The 18,860-nt window shown below is 46.1% G+C and overlaps 1 protein-coding gene across 1 annotated transcript in view; it reads left to right on the forward strand.

The window, feature by feature from the left end:
* The window catches only part of LOC147737645 (uncharacterized), a 339,012-nt gene that overhangs the window by 180,928 nt on the left and 139,224 nt on the right, over positions 1-18,860 (forward strand). Inside the window, 1 exon segment of the mRNA XM_086924706.1 lies at positions 141-632. Coding sequence (XP_086780832.1) covers positions 141-632 — 492 coding nt within the window.

Raw genomic sequence — 18,860 nt, forward strand, 5'->3', positions numbered from 1 at the left:
GTCCCTCACCACCCCTTGTTGTAAATATAGAAGAAGATGGGCAGCGGGGGCAACAGCCCTTCCGGATTTTAACATCGGTAGTGGGGTTGATCCGGCTTTGACCTCCTATTTGCAATCAATGTTTTCATCTTTGTCAGTAGACATTAAGAAAGGCTTTGAGGACTCCGCTTCCATTCAATCGGACATTCTGAATTTTTGCGAGTCCTTGGATAGGAAAGTGGGCACTCTTGCATCAAGAACAGAAGGTCTGGAAGACACGGTGTCGGGTCTCTCATTGCATCTGGATGAAGCCAAGACAGATATTGTTAAGCTTAAGAAGGAGGATCAGATTTTGTCAGAAAGATTGGAGTCACTGGAGAACAACGCACGTCGAAGCAACCTCCGTATTCTTAACGTACCAGAGGGCAGTGAGGGGTCCGACATAAAGCAATATATCATTCATCTGTTAAAAGACTGTTTGAAACTAGATCAATCTGTGGAAGAATTGTCTGTGGATATTCAACGTATCCACAGATATCCCTTCAGGAGGAACCCTCAAAGAACTAAGCCGAGGAAAATATTAATAAATTTCCACACCTATACTCTCAAAGAATCTATATTAGGTCTGGCACTAAAGCAGAAATCCTTAAGCGGTAAGGGATTCAACTTTCAAATTAGGTCCGACCTTTCGAGGGCAACGCTAGACAAACAATGGGAGTTTGGTAGAAGGCTTGAAGCTTTCAGGAGCCTAGGGGCAGTAGCCCATCTGGTCTTTCCGGCGGCCTTGAAAGTCATGCATAATAACACAATGCATAACATCAGGTCAGTGCAGGCAGCTGATGAACTCCTGCTGTCCTTGGGCAGAGAAAAAGATAAAGATAAAAACAAGGGTTCTTCAAGTTAATCTATTAGTCCCCAGGAGATTTGTATACTTGGGATAGGTAAGATCGCTTAAACCATGAGTTGGTGAAGGAGGTTTAGAAAAAGAAAAAAGAAAAGAAAAGAAAAAGAATAAAAGAGGAGAGGAAAGGATTAATAGAAAGTATAAAGAAAAAGGAAGAAAAAAAAAGGATACAAATCGGGAGATATAAAGAGGGAGAGAGAAGGAGGGAAAAAAAAGAGAAAAAATAAACAAATAAGAAAAAAAAAGAAAAAGAGAAAGAAGGGAGGAAAGAAGGGAAAAAAGGGAAAAAACTTTTGCACAATTAGTTATGTCAATATACCAATTAACAAACTTTATATAAAATTTAATATCTATTTTCTTCCTTCCCTTCCACTTGAAATAGCCCTGCGTTTTATTGTTTTTTCTTTATTTCCTCCTCTCTTTTTGGCCATGATTAAAGGTCTACATACAGATAGGACGGGAACACAGAAGGGGTGCTATCTTCTGGTATATCCAGATAGATAGAGTAGGGGTTTCCCACGGGTGGGGGGAGGGTTTTGGGGTGCTTACGGGAGGGGGGCAGCGGGGAAAATTTCTTTAAAAAGTCCTGATTTTTTGCTCAGTTCTACTTTTTATGTCCTTGTTGGGGAGAGCCATATATTTTATGGCAAACATTAGCTTTAATATTAAGGGTTCTTTTACTCTGGGTTCTGGTTATGGGGTGATGGGGTGGATGTTCCTATGGAGAAGATAGGAATTCTCTCCTGGAATATAAATGGCCTACGCACCAGTCCCAGAAAATGGAAAATATTGCAGTATTTGCGAGACTCAGACGCTCAAATTCTTGTACTCCAAGAGACCCATCTTACAGAGACTGAGATCACCTCTGTTGTTAAAAAAAATAGATGGGTAGATTATTGTGTGTCTACTACACAATCTCTAAACTCCAGAGGGGTGGCGATCTTCTTCAAAAAATCTTTAAAAGCAAGGTTAATTGATAAACTCGTAGATCCAGGAGGTAGATGGGTAATTGTCTCTGTGACGGTGGCGGGGGCTCCGATTACAATAGTAGGTTACTACGGGCCCAACCATGATGACCCCTCGGTATTGAATACGGTATTTTCTCACCTGCTTGCGTATCCGGTGTCCACGATACTGGCTGGAGATTTCAATATAGTTTTGGACCCTATACTGGATAAATCCCCTACTAATAGATCAGTAATCCCCTCAAAAACAAGGGCCCTTTTACTTGACAAAATGAAGGAATTTGGCTATGTAGATATTTGGAGATTAAGATCTGGGCTTCAACAAGGTATCTCATTTCACAACTATAAATACCACAACCAGTCGAGAATAGATTATATCTTAATCAGTCAGCAACTAGTTAAACAGGTACAAAACATCTCTCATCTCCCATTCCATTTTTCTGATCATGCGGCCATCTTTCTAGAACTGGGCGGGCTGCTGAAAAATACACCTAAAGTTTGGTCATTTGACCGTTCATTACTTACTGCTCCAGATGAAATTACCTCTTTAAAAATTGAAGCACAAAGTTTTTTTGATAACAACATTGGGTCCGCTTCCCCCGGGTGTGTTTGGGACACATTTAAAGCCTTCTTGCGAGGCATAATAACAAACAAGGTCTCACATAAAAACAAAATCTATAGAGAATCTGTCACCTTATTGGAATCTGATATGGCTAGGGTGCAAAAGAAAATCTTGTTACTTCCGGCCGTTCCTCCGGAAACTATGAAAAGTTGGCAAGATGAGTTATCTACCCTAAAAGGAGAACTGGGCTCAATTATAAATTCTCGAGTCCTTCAGAGATGGGAGGCAAGTAAGCTAGCACATTTTCAATATGGAGAGGGGGCCGGCAAGCTTCTGGCCTGGAAAGCCAAAACTGATCGAGTTAGAAATAACATTGCTCAAATCAACATAGATCAGGCGACTTACTCAGCAGATGCTGACATTAGAAGTGCCTTTTGTGATTTTTTTAAGAACATCTATCAAGAGGACAAACATGTTGAGGCTTGTCAGGTTGACGACTGGTTAAATAGGGTGTCTCTCCCCTCTCTTTCACCTGAACAAAGAGCCACCTTAGATAGACCTATTATGCAGGAAGAGGTTAGCCGGGCCATCTTAGACAGCAAGAAGGGTAAGGCATCTGGTCTCGATGGCCTTCCTTCAGAGCTATATTTGACCTTGTTGACAATAATAGTTCCTCCTTTAACTTCGCTGTTTAATCAGATCTTTCAGGTAGAGCTGTCTCTCCCTAATTCGTGGAATGATGCTTCTATTACTTTGATTTTGAAACCAGGTAAACCAGCCTCAAGTTGTGGGTCTTATAGGCCTATTATTTTAAATGCGGATTATACGTTTTTCACATCTGTTCTTGCCAATAGACTAGGGGTAGTGGCACCTTCTATATTACATCATGACCAGAGGGGCTTTGTGAGGGGTCGCCAACTCTTTGAATTGACCTATGATCTTATTGGGGCCATAGATATGGCGACGGCGGACTCTCTTCCCCTTGCTGTCATCACGTTGGACGCCACCAAGGCCTTCGACAGGGTCAATTGGATGTTCCTGTCGGGGGTCTTGGGTAAATTCAACATTGGGGGGGATTTCCGCAGAGCGGTGAGTCTACTCTATCAGAAGCCTATGGCCTCTTTACTGGTTAATGGCGAACTGTCAGCCCCATTTAATTTTACTCGGGGTACGCGGCAGGGCTGCCCCCTCTCCCCTCTCCTATTTGACTTATATATAGAGCCCTTCGCCCAACGGTTAAGGGACGACTGTAACATCAAGTCTTTTTCATATATGGGTTGGGAGAGGAAAGTGGCCCTGTACGCCGATGACATTCTCATCTTCTCTTCAGACCTCCATACCGCTCTTCCCTCTATAATGGCTCTGGCCTATGACTATGGTGAGGTATCCGGATACCAAATTAATGCATCCAAAACTGAGATGATGCAGTGGAACGACCCCGAGCCAGTGGCAGGGGTTCAGTTGAGTCTTTCTATGCGTTATCTTGGCCTCACTATTATTAAAAACATAGACAAAAAAAACGTTGAATTTTTCATTGATAGCAAGAGAATGTAGAAAACTTATGAGGTCTTGGTGTACACTCCTGCTTTCTATTCTGGGTAGGGTTAACCTTGTTAAAATGTCTATTTTGCCCAAAATTTCTTTTTTGTTTAACACTGTTCCGCTTTATTTTGAGCCTTCTATCATAGCAAAATTGCAAAGTGATATTAGCTCTTTTATTTGGAATGACCTCACAGCTCGGATTTCATGGAAAAAAATCAGGCGTAGGAGAGAAAAGGGGGGTCTTGCAGCTCCAGATTTACAACTATACGCGTGGGCTTTTCAATTCTCCCACGCCAGGATGCTGCTTAAGATGCCCATGAATGTGGGAATAGGCACTATGTTCTCCGCACTACTTAGAGGAGAGGGAGTTGGCAAACAGGGTTTTTTGTTTACATTTGGGGACCCTAAGTTTTTTAAAAAGGTGAAGCTGAAGGTATTATTGGGATTGACAAAAATGTGGGTTAAGCTAAGAGGCTCCATAAAACTGGGATATTTTGCAGGCAGGTCTCCAATGTGGGATTCCCCGGGATGTCCAGGTTGGCTTCTCGATAGCCTGGCAACACCACTGAGGGAGGCCGGTTTGGAGGTTTGGGGGGACTTGTTTATAAATGGTTCTCTCCTCCCTTGGGAAGCTTTACTAGCTAGAGTAGGGCCGGGTCTTTCCAGATTCAAGTATATACAGATTGCGAGTTGGGCTCACTCACAGCGTTCAGCTAGGGGTAGATACCAACTGGGAGGAGACAGCAGCTTAGTGGCCCTGATGCTGGACAAACTTCCTGTGAGTAAGGAGATCTCAGTCTGGTATAATTTATTATTGGAAGAGGTTGACGGGGATTTCACCTTACCGGAGACACTGTGGAGCGCTTCCTTTATTGATCAGGACACTGATAACATCTGGCACGCCTCTTTTAAAATCTTGTGGGACATAGTGAAACCAGCCTGGTTGCGTAAGAATCATCTTTTTACCGTACACAGGGCATATTATTCACCACAGCGGCTGTCGAAATTTTCAATAAACTCCCCTGTAGCCTGCCCTAGGTGTGGGCTTCTAGCAGCCTCTGACATACATATGTTTTTTGAATGCCCACTCTTGTTCTCCTACTGGGATTCAATTAGTAAACTATTGACTACATCTTTAGGGGTAGCAATTAAGCCTGGGCGTAGTTCGCGTAGCCACACTCCGCTGAGCTACGCGAAGATGCACTTGCACTCCGTGAACTACGCATACCTCCGCGAGCATGCGTAGTAACTTGCTTGACCAGTTCGCGAGCCGTTTTTCGTCTTCGGGAGCGCTGTGGAACTCTGGAATCTGCTCGACACCACATCTCCAGACGTCGTATTCCTCACGGAAACATGGATGAACGCCTCCTCAGCGCCTGACATCGCCGTCGCCATCCCGGACGGATACAAGATCACCCAGAGAGCCCGCGTCAACCAGACAGGAGGAGGCATTGCCATCGTCCACAAGAACACCATCCGCATCACGACCAACTCCGACGACACCCTCACATCCGCCGAACATCTTCACTTCCAGATACACACCGACCCCAAGACCACATTCAGAGGCACCCTCATCTACAGACCCCCAGGACCTCGCACACAATTCAGCGAAGACATCGCAGACTTCATCAGCCCGCACGCCCTCGCCTCCGCTGACTACATCCTCCTAGGGGACCTCAACTTCCACCTGGAGAACAACAACGACAACAACACCACCACCCTGCTGGACAACCTCGGACTCAAGCAACTGGGGAACACCCCCACCCACTACGCCGGACACACGCTTGACCCAGTCTTCTCCTCCAGCAAGTACATCTCCTTAAGCCACTCCACCGGACTCCACTGGACAGACCACAGCTGCGTCCACTTCAGCTTCAGAAAGACCACGACTCACCACCACCCACAACAGGTTCCCCGCAGGAGCTGGAACAAGATCACCACCGACCAGCTCACCACTTCACTGAGCCAGAACCCTCCCGCCAGCTCAACGGACCCCAACCAAGCAGTCAACAACCTCACACAGTGGATCACCAACTGCGCTGACGACCTTGCACTTCTGAAAAACCATCCCAGCAGGCCCGGCAGCAAGAAAGCCTCCTGGTTCAACGACGACCTCAAGAACTCCAAGAACTGCCGTACCCTTAAGAAAGCCTGGCGAAAAAGCCCGACTACAGACAACATGACCGCCCTCAAGCACGCCACCCGCTAACACCACCAGCTGATCCACACCACCAAGAAGACAGCATTCAAAGAACGTCTCGACAACAACGCACACAACAGCAAGGAACTCTTCAGCATCGTCAAAGAGCTGGAAACAACGACATCACTCCCTCGCAAGACCACCGAACTGACACCCCCCACGACCACCCTCCGCGACTGTACCCCGGTCAGCACAGAAGACACCATCCACACGATGAACACCATCCACTCCGGATCACCAACCGACCCATGCCCCCACTACGTCTTCAACAAGGCCAACTCCCTCATCGCACCCCAACTCCGGGACATCATCAACTGCTCCTTCAGCACCGCCACCTTCCCGGAGAGCTGGAAGCATGCCGAACTCAGCATCCTCCTGGAGAAACCATCAGCGGACCCCGCCGAACTCAAGAACTACCGCCCCATCTCGCTCCTCCCCTTTCCTGCCAAAGTCATCAAGAAGACCGTCAACAGACAGCTTGCTGCCTTCCTCGAGACGAACGGATCCCTCGACCACTCGCAGTCCGGCTTCCGCGCCAACCACAGCACCGAGACCGCCCTCATCGCAGCCACTGACGACATCTGAGCCCTGCTCGACAACGGGGAAACAGCGGCCCTCATCCTCCTGGACCTCTCCGCAGCATTCGATACTGTCCGCCACCGCACCCTAGTGCAGTGCCTCAGCAACATCGGAATCCAAGAGAGGGCACTGGAGTGGACCATCTCGTTCCTCACCGGAAGAACCCAGAGAGTCCGCCTCCCCCCGTACAGATCCAAGGCCACCGAAGTCATCTGCGGCGTACCACAAGGGTCATCACTCAGCTCCACCCTCTTCAACGTCTACATGAGCCCCCACGCAGCCATTATACGCCAACACCACCTCAACATTATCTCCTACACCGACGACACCCAGCTGATCCTCTCCCTCACCAATGACCCAGCCACCGCCAGAACCAACCTACACGAAGGGATGAAAGACGTAGCCAAGTGGATGAGGAACAGCCGCCTGAAACTGAACTCAGACAAGACGGAACGGAAGTCCTCATCCTTGGATCATCACCCTCCGCCTGGGACGACTCCTGGTGGCCCCCTGCCCTGGGCAGCGCACCCAAACCAACGGACTACGCATGCAACCTGGGCTTCATCCTGGACTCCTCCCTCTCGATGACCAGACAAGTCAACGCCGTCTCATCATCATGCTTCAACATCCTACGCATGCTCCGAAAGATCTTCCGATGGCTCCCCACCGAAACCAGGAAGACGGTCACACAGGCACTTGTCACCAGCCGACTGGACTTCGGAAACACCCTCTATACCGGAACCACAGCCAAACTCCAGAAAAGACTCCAAAGCATCCAGAACGCCTCCGCACGACTCATCTTGGACATCCCCCGACACAGCCACATCTCCGGACACCTGGGAGACCTTCACTGGCTCCCCATCAGCAAGAGAATCACGTTCCAACTCCTCAACCACGCACACAAGGCCCTCCACAACCTGGGCCCTAGGTACCTCAACAACCGCCTGACCTTCTACACTCCCACCTGCCAGCTACGATCGACCAGCCACGCCCTTGCCGCCGTGCCACGCATCCGAAGATCCACCATGGGAGCAAGATCCTTCTCCTACCTGGCAGCCAAGACTTGGAACTCCCTCCCCATCCACCTCCGCCTGACCCAAGACCACCTCTCCTTCAGGAAGCAAATCAAGACCTGGCTGTTCGAGCAGTAGCGGACCCCCCTCCCCCAAGCGCCTTTAGACCATCTGGGTGAGTAGCGCGCTATACAAATATCCTGATTGATTGATTGATTGATTGCCTGCATGCTCGGGATGTGTAGCGCGTGAAGTTACCCATGAGGTTTGTACCGCCCGCTCGCGTCCCCTTATTTCCGGTCACTACTAACGTGTTCGCGAGTTATTCCGTGCCAAATTGCAGTTTCTGCGTGTTCGGCAACTCGATCTTACCGACAAGCATCCTCGCGCGTCCTAATACATTGTCGCGCTCGCAAAATGCTATTGAGCGCACGAGAACTACGCTACGCAGCAGTTTGCGGAGTATTCGACTACTACGCGTTCTCCGTGGAGCGCGGAGTTGCCCAAACTCCGCAAACTCCGCGAACGGAGCGTAGTTCTTCGCCCAGGGTTAGTAGCAATCTCAATCAATGCAATGACCGTAATCTTCGGATTATTTTTGGGAGTTCGAGGCCCTGCTAAGAACCTTCTTTTTTACTGTATGTTATTGGCCAGAAGGGAAATCTGCAGGAAATGGAAAGACCCAGCACCTCCTACGTTGTTAGACTGGCGTATCTCAGTCCTGCAAACATCCAAAGTTGACCTCGCAAGATCTGGCAATCCCGAAAATCGTAAATTTTGGCTTCTCCTAAATTTGAATTAGTTGGCTTTTGACTGTGGGGTTTTTTTTGTTTTTTTTTTCTTTTGTTTCCCCACTGTCCTATGATTAAGCTGCTTGGTATATATTTTTCTTTTCGGTATACCCAATGGTCTCCCCAAACGGCAGTGGGTATCGAATTGCAGCAACATCTCCCTGCTACGGTTATATCGGGGTGCTTTATGGAGAGATGTGATAATGCTGAGTGTCAACATTGAATTATCGGTGAAAGCACTACCAGTATATCTGTGACAGTATATTCCTCTCTCCCATAGCCTGATGTGATATACCAAGGGCGAAAATGAATGAGGGGTGCTTCTAATTCACATGGCCCAACAGAAAGGGACATAGGACTAGAGATCGTGTTCCTAACCGGGGCGCCAGAAAAACCTACTGAAACATTCATTTCGCCAGACAAAGGTGCGCCAGGGAGCTTTGAGTACATAATAGAACTCTTTGTAGCACCAGTATCCAACAGAAAAGGCTCTGACACACCTGATGTAATCACCTCAACATAAGGTCCATTCTGATCTACTGGAACTGAAACAACTCCCTCTCTTTGTCCATGGCTGTCCTAGCAATCATTACCCTCATTCTCGTTTTCTGCATAGTAATCATCAGCATAGTACTGAGCTGTCCTAGAAGACGCATTATTCTGTTGGTCAAAGCTGTTCATAGAATTCTGAGGCGGAAAGGGACGAGCGTTCTGGGGGAAATTTCCACGCCCCCTACCTCTAGGAGCCTGTTGAACACCTCTACCTCTTGCACCAGAAACACCATTCAAACGTCGCAACAGAGCCGGACAATTATTCTTGAAATGACCCTCTTCCTTGCAATACGCACACTGATTCAGACCATACGATAAACGCTGTTGAGAAGACTCGTTTCTTTGCGAGTTTCTCGAATACTGCTGAGGTTGCTGATAATCGTGCTGACTAGCAGTACGAGGTGGATAAGCTTGCTGGAGAAGGACTTTAGTTTTCAATTCTTTAGTCTTTTTGTCTGCCTTCTCTAGCTCGTCTTTGCGTCTATTCTCATTGTACTGGGCTGTGGCTAAAATCTGCGCTGACGTGGAAACAGCCCAAGCACTCTCAGAATTCTTCAATTTATTACACAGTTCAGGAAGCAAATTATGTACAAATTTGTCTACAAACAATCTCTGGCCACCCTCGGTAGCCATATCCTGACCACTATGATCGACGAAGGTCTCTTCAAACCTCGTGAAAAAGTCAGACACATTCTCATCTTTCTTCTGCTTGCACGCAGACAACTTGTCCCAATTCACACGCAATTCGGGCATTAAAGTCTTCATATACGTGATAATTCTACCAGGAAGTTCTGCTACCAAAGGCTCGGGCTTAGAGCCACCAACTTGTCTAGCATCAGCAGCAGCAATATTAACCCATGTATCACCTAACTCTTGGTCATGATCTGCATGACGAATCTTTCCCCATAAAGGCTGTGGAACAACATTTCCAAACATCATGTCTACATCGGCTAAATTCATGATACAGGAGCTGGCAGTCTGTGATAACTCCTTATAATACCCTGCAGGATTTTTGCGGGGATCAGGCAACGTCTGCTTTAGAGCCAAAACCTCAGATCTTTTCCAAGGGACATGTACCCATACACGCTGAAAATGTGGCGGAATTGCTGGATTAGCATTGGCATCACCTTCCCTCCAAACTGGGGGAACCTCTCTCATGGGATACTGTCGCGCCTTTTTCCTACCTGGCATGTCATGCTCAGACAGTGATCGGGAATTGCTTCCCTTACTTCTATAAGACAATAACATCTCAATTGCTTGTTCAACATCGGCACCCACAATCATGCCTTCTCCGAACTTGAACCGCATACGGAATAATTCTTGCATATCGTACTCTGGATCATTTCCCTTCAAATCTTCGCGGACATATACACACATCTGTTCAAATACATATCTCTGTGTAGATGCTTCCCACTGACTGAAGACTTCCATAACGGACTGAACGTCATACTTTACAGTGTCGGTAACCCATTTACGTGCTAACTCATTCAGTACTTCTCTCTCTTGATAGTCAGGCAGTCGACTCCGCAACTGTCTATGTTCTGTTTTAGGGGTCGTATTAGGCGACCCAAAGAATGGTGAGAAAAGACCAGTGACAGTGTTCGCTACTCTCTGTCAAACAGAAGGAGAAGCTGACGGAACGGCAGAAACGCCAGAAAAGACAGGCTGATGTAAAGCAGAAGTCGAGGCAGTAGCAGAAAGAGTATTAGGATAAGCAATTGGAGCAGTAGGCGAAGTCGTAGAAAAAGTAGATGGAGTATGTAGCAAAGGCGGCGGCCCTTGAGAGGGCTGCGCTGGAGGAGTGGAAACCAGCTGAAGAGGAGCTGGTGCTTGTGGAAGAACTGGAGTTCGTGCAGCGGGGCGTAGTATAACAAAGCGTTGCGGGGGTGCAGTAGCATCTTGTGCATAGGGGGGTGGTGAACTCAGAAGGTGGGACATTAGAGGATCGCTATCAAGTTTCTCCGTTGATTCTTTTCCTTTACGTGGCAGCACTGGGTAGCATTTGTCTACCGCTAACTTCCTGCTTCTAAGCGTTTGTTCACTCTCTTGCTCTTCCTTGTTATCCCTGAATGCAATGGCAGCTTGTACCATTGACATACCTCTTTTATTCTTCTTCGCTAATTTCATTTCTTTCTGTTTGGCTTCTTTGCGCCATAGGCGAAAGGAGTCAAACATCGCCGGCCGGGCTTTCTTCTTGAAAAGTTTAACTTCAAGATTATCTAAAACCTCTGTATCAAAGCTACCATGTTGTGGCCATTTTAAAACACCATCTTTTCTGGTGTATTTTATCCACACTTCATTATACGTGATAGGGCCTACGCCGTGCTTCACATAGAGTTCATATGTTGGAGTTCCAATCGGAGGAACCGGACACGAATCCTCCAATCGGGAGTCCCTACTAAAACCAAGACAAAACAAGTTTCCAAGTCTGCTAAGACCAGGCATCTTCGCTCTCTAGTCTAGCTTCAAGCTTCAAAGGATTATCGAATACGATAGTCTCGTGAATACACGAGTCCCTCGGCTTTGGCGCTTGCAAGTTCCAAATCAAAGCGTATCTCAAGGATACCAAAACTAAGAATTAAACTAAGGACTGGGAGACGCTCCACTTATACTTAACTGAAGTATCGATGATCGATGACGTCACTAGAAGACTCGTCTATCGTTCCGCTCTACCAAGCATCAAGGGGTCCAAAACAGGTCGATAGTCAGGGCAGCAGTCCTTTGTAGCCGTCGGGACGCGGGGAACCTCGCAACAAAGACCTTCGGAACCACGTCGACATACAGGGGTCGCTGAAGTGGCTGGCCGTCCTCTGGAATTTTCACACGAAGCTCCTCACGGACATCTGGCTTGGACCGACACCGCTTGATACCGCCCCACGTTGGGCGCCAACTGAGGTACCGGGTTTTTAGGGACCCGGCGGTGCCAGGGGGAACACCCAGAGACCTCTTGAGTTCTTCCTGTTTTGGACCACAGAAACACAGAGTCTTCTAGGTGATGTCAAGGATCGAGTTTTATTGGCTGCAACCAAGTAACAAGCGTCCTAGAAGTACAACAGCACGGTGTGTATATTCTCAGGAGACTGTTCATTTTTACAGAACCAGCCTTCTCTTTTTATACAGAAATATCAGCTTCAGGCAAGAATTCCTAGTTTTACAGTTTGGCCATATACATATTTTCACAATAAAGAAAAAGCAGAGTCATGATGACAAGTCCATATTTTCGTTTGTCCAGTTCGTGATGGATTACCCAGCAAGGCCCAGAACTTCCATCAGATACCGATGAAAGCCCAATAAAATCTGGCACCTCCTCCTTGTAAAACTAGCCATAAAGAATGATACACAGGTATGCGTATGATAAAGCGTGGTTTGTATGTGGTGAATGGTTTATGACATGTTGTGCCTTGATGCTAATCTCGCTCGGCCATTGGGTTGGGGACTGCCCGAACAGGTTTGGCTGGAGGCAGTGGAGTCAGCTCGCCCAGGTCACAGAGGAGTCAGCGAAGGTGTACGTGTCCTTTCAGCTCGAATTCGGCCTTGGTCAATTGACTATGTAAGGGCAACCACAAGATGGATGCCGCTCACAAAATGGAACCTGAGGGTTCAAGACAGAAATTACAATTTAAGGGTGATTTCGTCACTCGATCATGACGCAAATGCACAGGTATAATGTCCCAATCATTACCGGTCTGCCGATACCAAATTCATCATGGTATGATGATATTTTCTGGCACGAGTGTAGAGCTTCGGAACCACACAATGGCAGGGTCCAGAATTTTCAGTACCACACCCACCCATGTGATTCTAATACAAAGACCCAGAAAAACTGACCAAAAACATAGAAATCAGAGACCTAGAAGAACCAAAGCAGTCATGTCCACTAAGGAGGCGACAGAGCTATCCCTAACCTACAACACTCCCCTCACAGATACCCCTACAGCCAAGATTCAAGTGATCACCGGTTTTGGAAGAGACCACCACTCCTCGAATTCTCCAAGACCTCCGGCCCTCCTCACTCCCATTCCCAGAACCTCTCCCACAAAGAAGCACACCAAAGGGGAACGCACTATCAAATGCATGCTCATAAATTATAGATCAGCAGTCAAACACGCAACAGAACTTGCGGAAACCATCCTCTCGCTTGACATAGACATTGCATTTATAACTGAGACTTGGCTAAACAAATTCTCCACACCAATCCTAGACATGTTGGTGCCCCCAGGCTTCACTATCATCAACAAGGACAGAAATGACAAGGACAAAAATGACCAAAGAGGCGGAGGCATAGCAATCATACATAAGAATATCATTGCCATCTCAGAAAAGGACTCCTTCAAGTACAGCTCCATCGAAAGTCTCACCGCCAACATCAAGATTAATGACAATAGAACAATTCTCTGCCATCTCCTATACCATCCCCCAGGCAACACGTCCACTTTCGGGGAACACCTGTCAGATATGATTGCCCACTGCTCACTCGGCGATGCAAATAGCCTAATTCTCTGTGACCTCAACGTACACTGGAATGAGGCAAACAATCCACAAATTCTGACCCTCAACAATCTTCTTCTGGACAACAATTTGACTCAATTCTGCTCCGAAGAGACGCACAAGAATGGGGCAACCTTGGATGCCATTATCACTCAAAATGACACAGTGACGATTGACCACATCCTCCCCGTAGACTGGTCAGACCATCACAACATCCTATTTCACATCAACCAAAAAACTCTTCTTCAGCCCCCCCTTGCTAGACCCCCCCAAATGGTCCAGAAATCTAACTCTGATTCCTTTAACAGACCTAGATACAAAGATACGTGCACTCCTCCCTAGCTTCTCTGATCACCTTTCAACAACGGAACTTACCTCGCACTACACCTCAAAGATGACATCCATCCTCGATTAAATAGCTCCTCTAAAATTAAAAAAAAGCAGGAGTACTCCATCCAGATCTTGGTTTAACTCCGACATTAACTCAGAAAGGAGACAACTAAGAGCTACAGAGAGACTATGGAGACACAACCCCTCAGTCACACACCGCAAACAACTCAAAGAAGCTCGTGGGAAGTACAAAAACACATTGAAAACAAAAAATCCTCATTTTTTTGCACTGCACTAGATAACGCAAAAAACAGGCCAAGAGAACTCTTTAGCATCATTAGACAACAAACCTCCAAGCCTTCTACCTCCGCAATACAAGCTTCCAAAGAATTATGTGACAACTTTTCAATCTTCTTTGAGGAAAAAATCAACAAGCTCAAACTTTCACTTGAGATCAACATCAATAAACTCAGCAAGATCCCCCAGCCCGAGATCAAGGATGCCCCATACAAACCTCCTTCAAAATCGTGGAAATCAATCAGCCCTATACATGAAGATGAGATAGTCAACCTGATCGCCACATCTAAGCCTACCTCACACACTCTAGATCCTCTGCCGCCTCAATTGACCAAAAGCTTAAACTCTCCCTTGCCCCGCTGTGGTGCAAGATCATTAACAGTTCACTGCAATCCGGCATCATCCCGGAATGCCTCAAACGGGCAAGTCACGCCACTGCTAAAAAAACAGACCTAGACAAAAAAGTCTCAAACCTACCTGTTCTAGCCAAAACCCTAGAAAGATGTGTGCTCTTGCAACTTACCCAACACCTGCATAGCATCAACCTACTCGACACAAACCAATCGGGCTTTAGAAAGGGATGTAGCACCGAAACCGCGATCCTCAATGTCATTGATGACATGCACAAAGCATTGGATGCGGACAAATGCTGCCTTCTCATCCTCCTAGATTTATCAGCAGCTTTTGACACGGTTGATCACATCCCCCTCATTAAGGCTCTTCAAGAAAGAGCAGGTCTAGATGAGGTGGTCTTACAATGGTTCTCCTCCTTCCTCCACAACTGCACTCAAAGAATAAAAATCAAAAACTGCTTGTCTGACCTACATCAAGTTAGCAAGGGAGTCCCCCAAGGATCAGTGCTCTCCCCATAACTTTTTAACATTCACATGGAACCACTCACAACCTTACTCAGAAAAGCTAACATCCCCTTTCACCTTTATGCCGATGACGCACAGATCTACCTGGAAACCACATCCATTGACGATATTCAGAGACTCAATGACACGCTCAGAGAAGTCCAACACTGGCTATCAAGGAACCACCTACAACTCAGTCAAGACAAGACTGAAATACTCCTCATCTCAAACAAAGAAGAGAACCCTCAAATTACAGAATGGTTAGCTGCAATCGATACACTCGACTGAAACATCACACTGGCGGATTCTGTAAAATCATTAGGCATCACTTTAGACCTAAAACTGACCAACCACATTAAGGTCTCGGCAAAGAGCGCCTTCCTGAACTTAAAGCTATTGAACAAAATAAAACCTTTCATCCCAGCCAAGGACCTTAAACGAGTTACCCAATCACTGGTGTTATCCAGATTAGACTATGGGATTGCATCACTGTCAGGCTCAGCAAAGGCGCACCTGGCCCCCTTAAAACAACAGTAAACGCATCAGCTAGAATGGTCACAGGAGTGAAGAATTTGACCATATCTCACCCGCACTCAGAGAACTAAAATGGCTTCCAGTTGAAATGCATGACAGTTTCAGAACAGCCTGCCTCACCCACAAAGCCCTTCACACAGGCAAACCCGAATACTTGGCCTCTAAACTAAAAAAAGCCAGACAAACCAGGTCCCTCCGGAGCTCAAACACACTACTACTCATCCCAATGAAAGCACGAAAACAAAAAAACGCAGCCCGATCCTTCGTGGGAAACTCGCCCAAAATCTGGAACGCTCCTCCCCCTCATATAAGAACTATCTCCTCCTTCGCAAAATTCAAAGAGCAACTCAAAAATCTTTTCCTTGACCGGTCCCTAGCATAAGGGCCGGAGACACAGAAGAGCTATTGACAATACCCACCGATGTGGGTGGGATACCCAGAGTACGGTCATCCTGATAAGGTACTACGAGTACATATTGACACTGTTGACTTTCCCTCCAATACGCAAAGTGTATACCTGATATTGTCTCGAGACTCTTGACACTTGTGTTGATATCTGCACGGTACTTGCTGTGAATGTTTGTTTGGTCTTTGCATTTGAACTGTTGTCAAGTGCTCCGATACCTCCGGGTCTGGCTAGCGCTATATAAAACTTCATAATAATAATAATAATTGTACATGGGATTACCATGCAACTTTTTCAGGGTTGAGGTCAGTTTCAAGTAGTCTCTTTGTTCCGGTGATAGTTCCAACTCGGAAGGGGATCCTATAAGTACTGCTCCTGGAGAGGTAGACCAATTAGTGTCTTGCCCGGAGAGCTAAATATGCTTCCAAATATAAGGGAGTTTCTTTTGGAAGAGTTGCCCCAGCCACCAATATTTAGGAGGAACCCTTCAGATCTCCAGGCCGTGGCGTGTCTACCGTGCAAATCAGCAGTCTGAACACGTGTTCACTAAGGATTACAGATCTTGAATTAAAGACATCTGAAAATATAAAGACAAGCATCATCATTTTGATAATTAGAGTGACTTTATGGATTTACTTTTGAACGTGTGCAGAGGATTTTGTATATGTAGCAAGCAGCATTAATATTGCATCTCCCACACAGGACACAGAAGCATTTGTCTCTCAGCGTGCTGGGAAGAATTCGACTTTTTTCCAAAACAACCAAAATTGGAATTTTGAACAAAATCTTTTTTTATCTTTCCTTTGATGCTATTACTGAGCACCACGGCCTTTGGACTCACTCAGTCGTTCAAGCTTTTTATGTGAACATATTTTAAAGGACTTTAAAGATTTTTAAAGGATTTATAGAGCTTTTTTACACATTTTTCTTTTTATAAACTTTAGAAATGTTTAATCTGAATATTTTAACAATGTTTTTATGATTGATTCGAACGACATTCCCTAGTTTTTAGTATATTGTTAGGTCGGATGAGGGGTGTGTGTTATGATTTATAATTTACCCCAATATCAGACTGGGCAGTCACCTAACCTTCCACCTACATTTTCCCTGTCATTGTACCACATAACAGGTTTTGGTATTGAACGTTTACCTAGTTAGGTGCTGCATGAATGTTGTGTTGTTTTCCTAGAAATCTATCCTCATTTATTACGCATGATGATTCTCAGAATCACAGCAGGATTACCATCTTTTGCATAATAACTATGTATTTGGGTCATCTCTTTCGTCATCCTTGGCCGACATGACACAGCAAGGTAGAACCCCTGAGGGTATCTTTTGGGTATATGAACACCATATCTTTGCTAGGGCGGGCAGAGGAGAAAAACTTCCATGCTGATACCGTGACGCGAGACACTGAGGTACCTGCACGCAAACACTCCAGCACGCAGTGGTCTGACATCCCTCTCGCGGTGTCCATCTCGAGACCAAGACGGGATCCTTCGTTCTCTCACACCAGGTAATAGGGTTGGTTTTATCTTAGGGGGATTCTTGGCTGTACACATACATACATGCTAGGTTAATTTAGGTACATCTAGCTAGCGCCTGTATCGTAGGAGTACCCATTATTACTGTTATGTTTTTATAAGCTTGCATATATTCATTGTTTTAGCACTATGGTAGGAATCTACCATCCATTTACTCTGTTGGTGCTTATAATCGTTTCTATCTGTTTCTGTCTTATGGTTGTTTCAGCACACATATTTTAAACTGGAATGATGCTGGTTCATTAAATGCTTATTGAAAACGTCCCCACCGTTTATTCTGTGTATCTCTCTGAGTCAAAGTGAGTTCGAGTGACTGAGCGAAAAGTATTGTACTGTTTCCACGATCCCTGATGGGACAGAGTTGTCATGTTCGATAGTTGCCAGAAACGATTCGATCCTAGGTAAGAGGAGTTCATAGTGGCACTGCGAGCTAGCTGGTATACAGGCGAACATACCCGGTGGGGGTGTCTGGAAGCATTCTGGACACCAACCCCAGTTTATGTAGTCTAAACGTTCAGATCCTATATAGATTTATAGGAACTCTACAACAGCGTACAGAGATATCAACCTGGACCAAGGTGGGCTGCAGACAAATCATGAGGACTGGATCAACCTAGAAAAAAAACTTATATCAGTAATGATGTCCAGTACCAGCTCTTTGATGCCGTCATCTTTAGTAACAAATCCGTAGTGAATAGAAAATATGCGGTCCTGCCCTTGCATGGGGCCTGGTGAAGGAACCCTTCTCAGTTGTTATTTCAGTCTGGATTCCTTTCTCTTTCAGGTGCTTTAGATAGTGCTGAAAAACTGAACCTGCAGACCATATATAAATGATAATAATAATAATAGTGGTACCTCTGTAGCGCACACAGCTCCCTCAAGCAGAGATGTGACTGAGACGGCCCTTCCTCCCTTTTTGGCCTTGGAAAACCGGGGATGCACAAGAGGTGCTTGAAGTTAGACGTAAGAGTGCGTGCCGATCGATACGGGAGGAGTTTCTTTCTGAGGTATCTAGGTCCTATATTATGCATTGCCCTAAAAACAAGGGTCAAGGCCTTCAATTCGATGCGCTTAGCAACCAGGATCCAATGAAGGAGCTTGATGAGAGGGGAAATGCACTGACAGAAAGGCACTCTGTGAATAAGTCTTGCTGCAGCATACTGAATGATCTGAAGTCTGTGAATTAAATATCTGGGTAATCCCAGGTACGCACTGTTGGCATAATCTAGATGAGATGTCACCGTTGCATGGACTACTGTCCTCCTACTGTCCTCTGGCAAGAGGTGCAGGAATTCTTTTTAAGTTTTCAGTTTTCCA

The sequence above is a fragment of the Lissotriton vulgaris genome, chromosome 1_1, assembly GCF_964263255.1.
Source record: "Lissotriton vulgaris chromosome 1_1, aLisVul1.2, whole genome shotgun sequence".
Lineage (NCBI taxonomy): Eukaryota > Metazoa > Chordata > Amphibia > Caudata > Salamandridae > Lissotriton > Lissotriton vulgaris.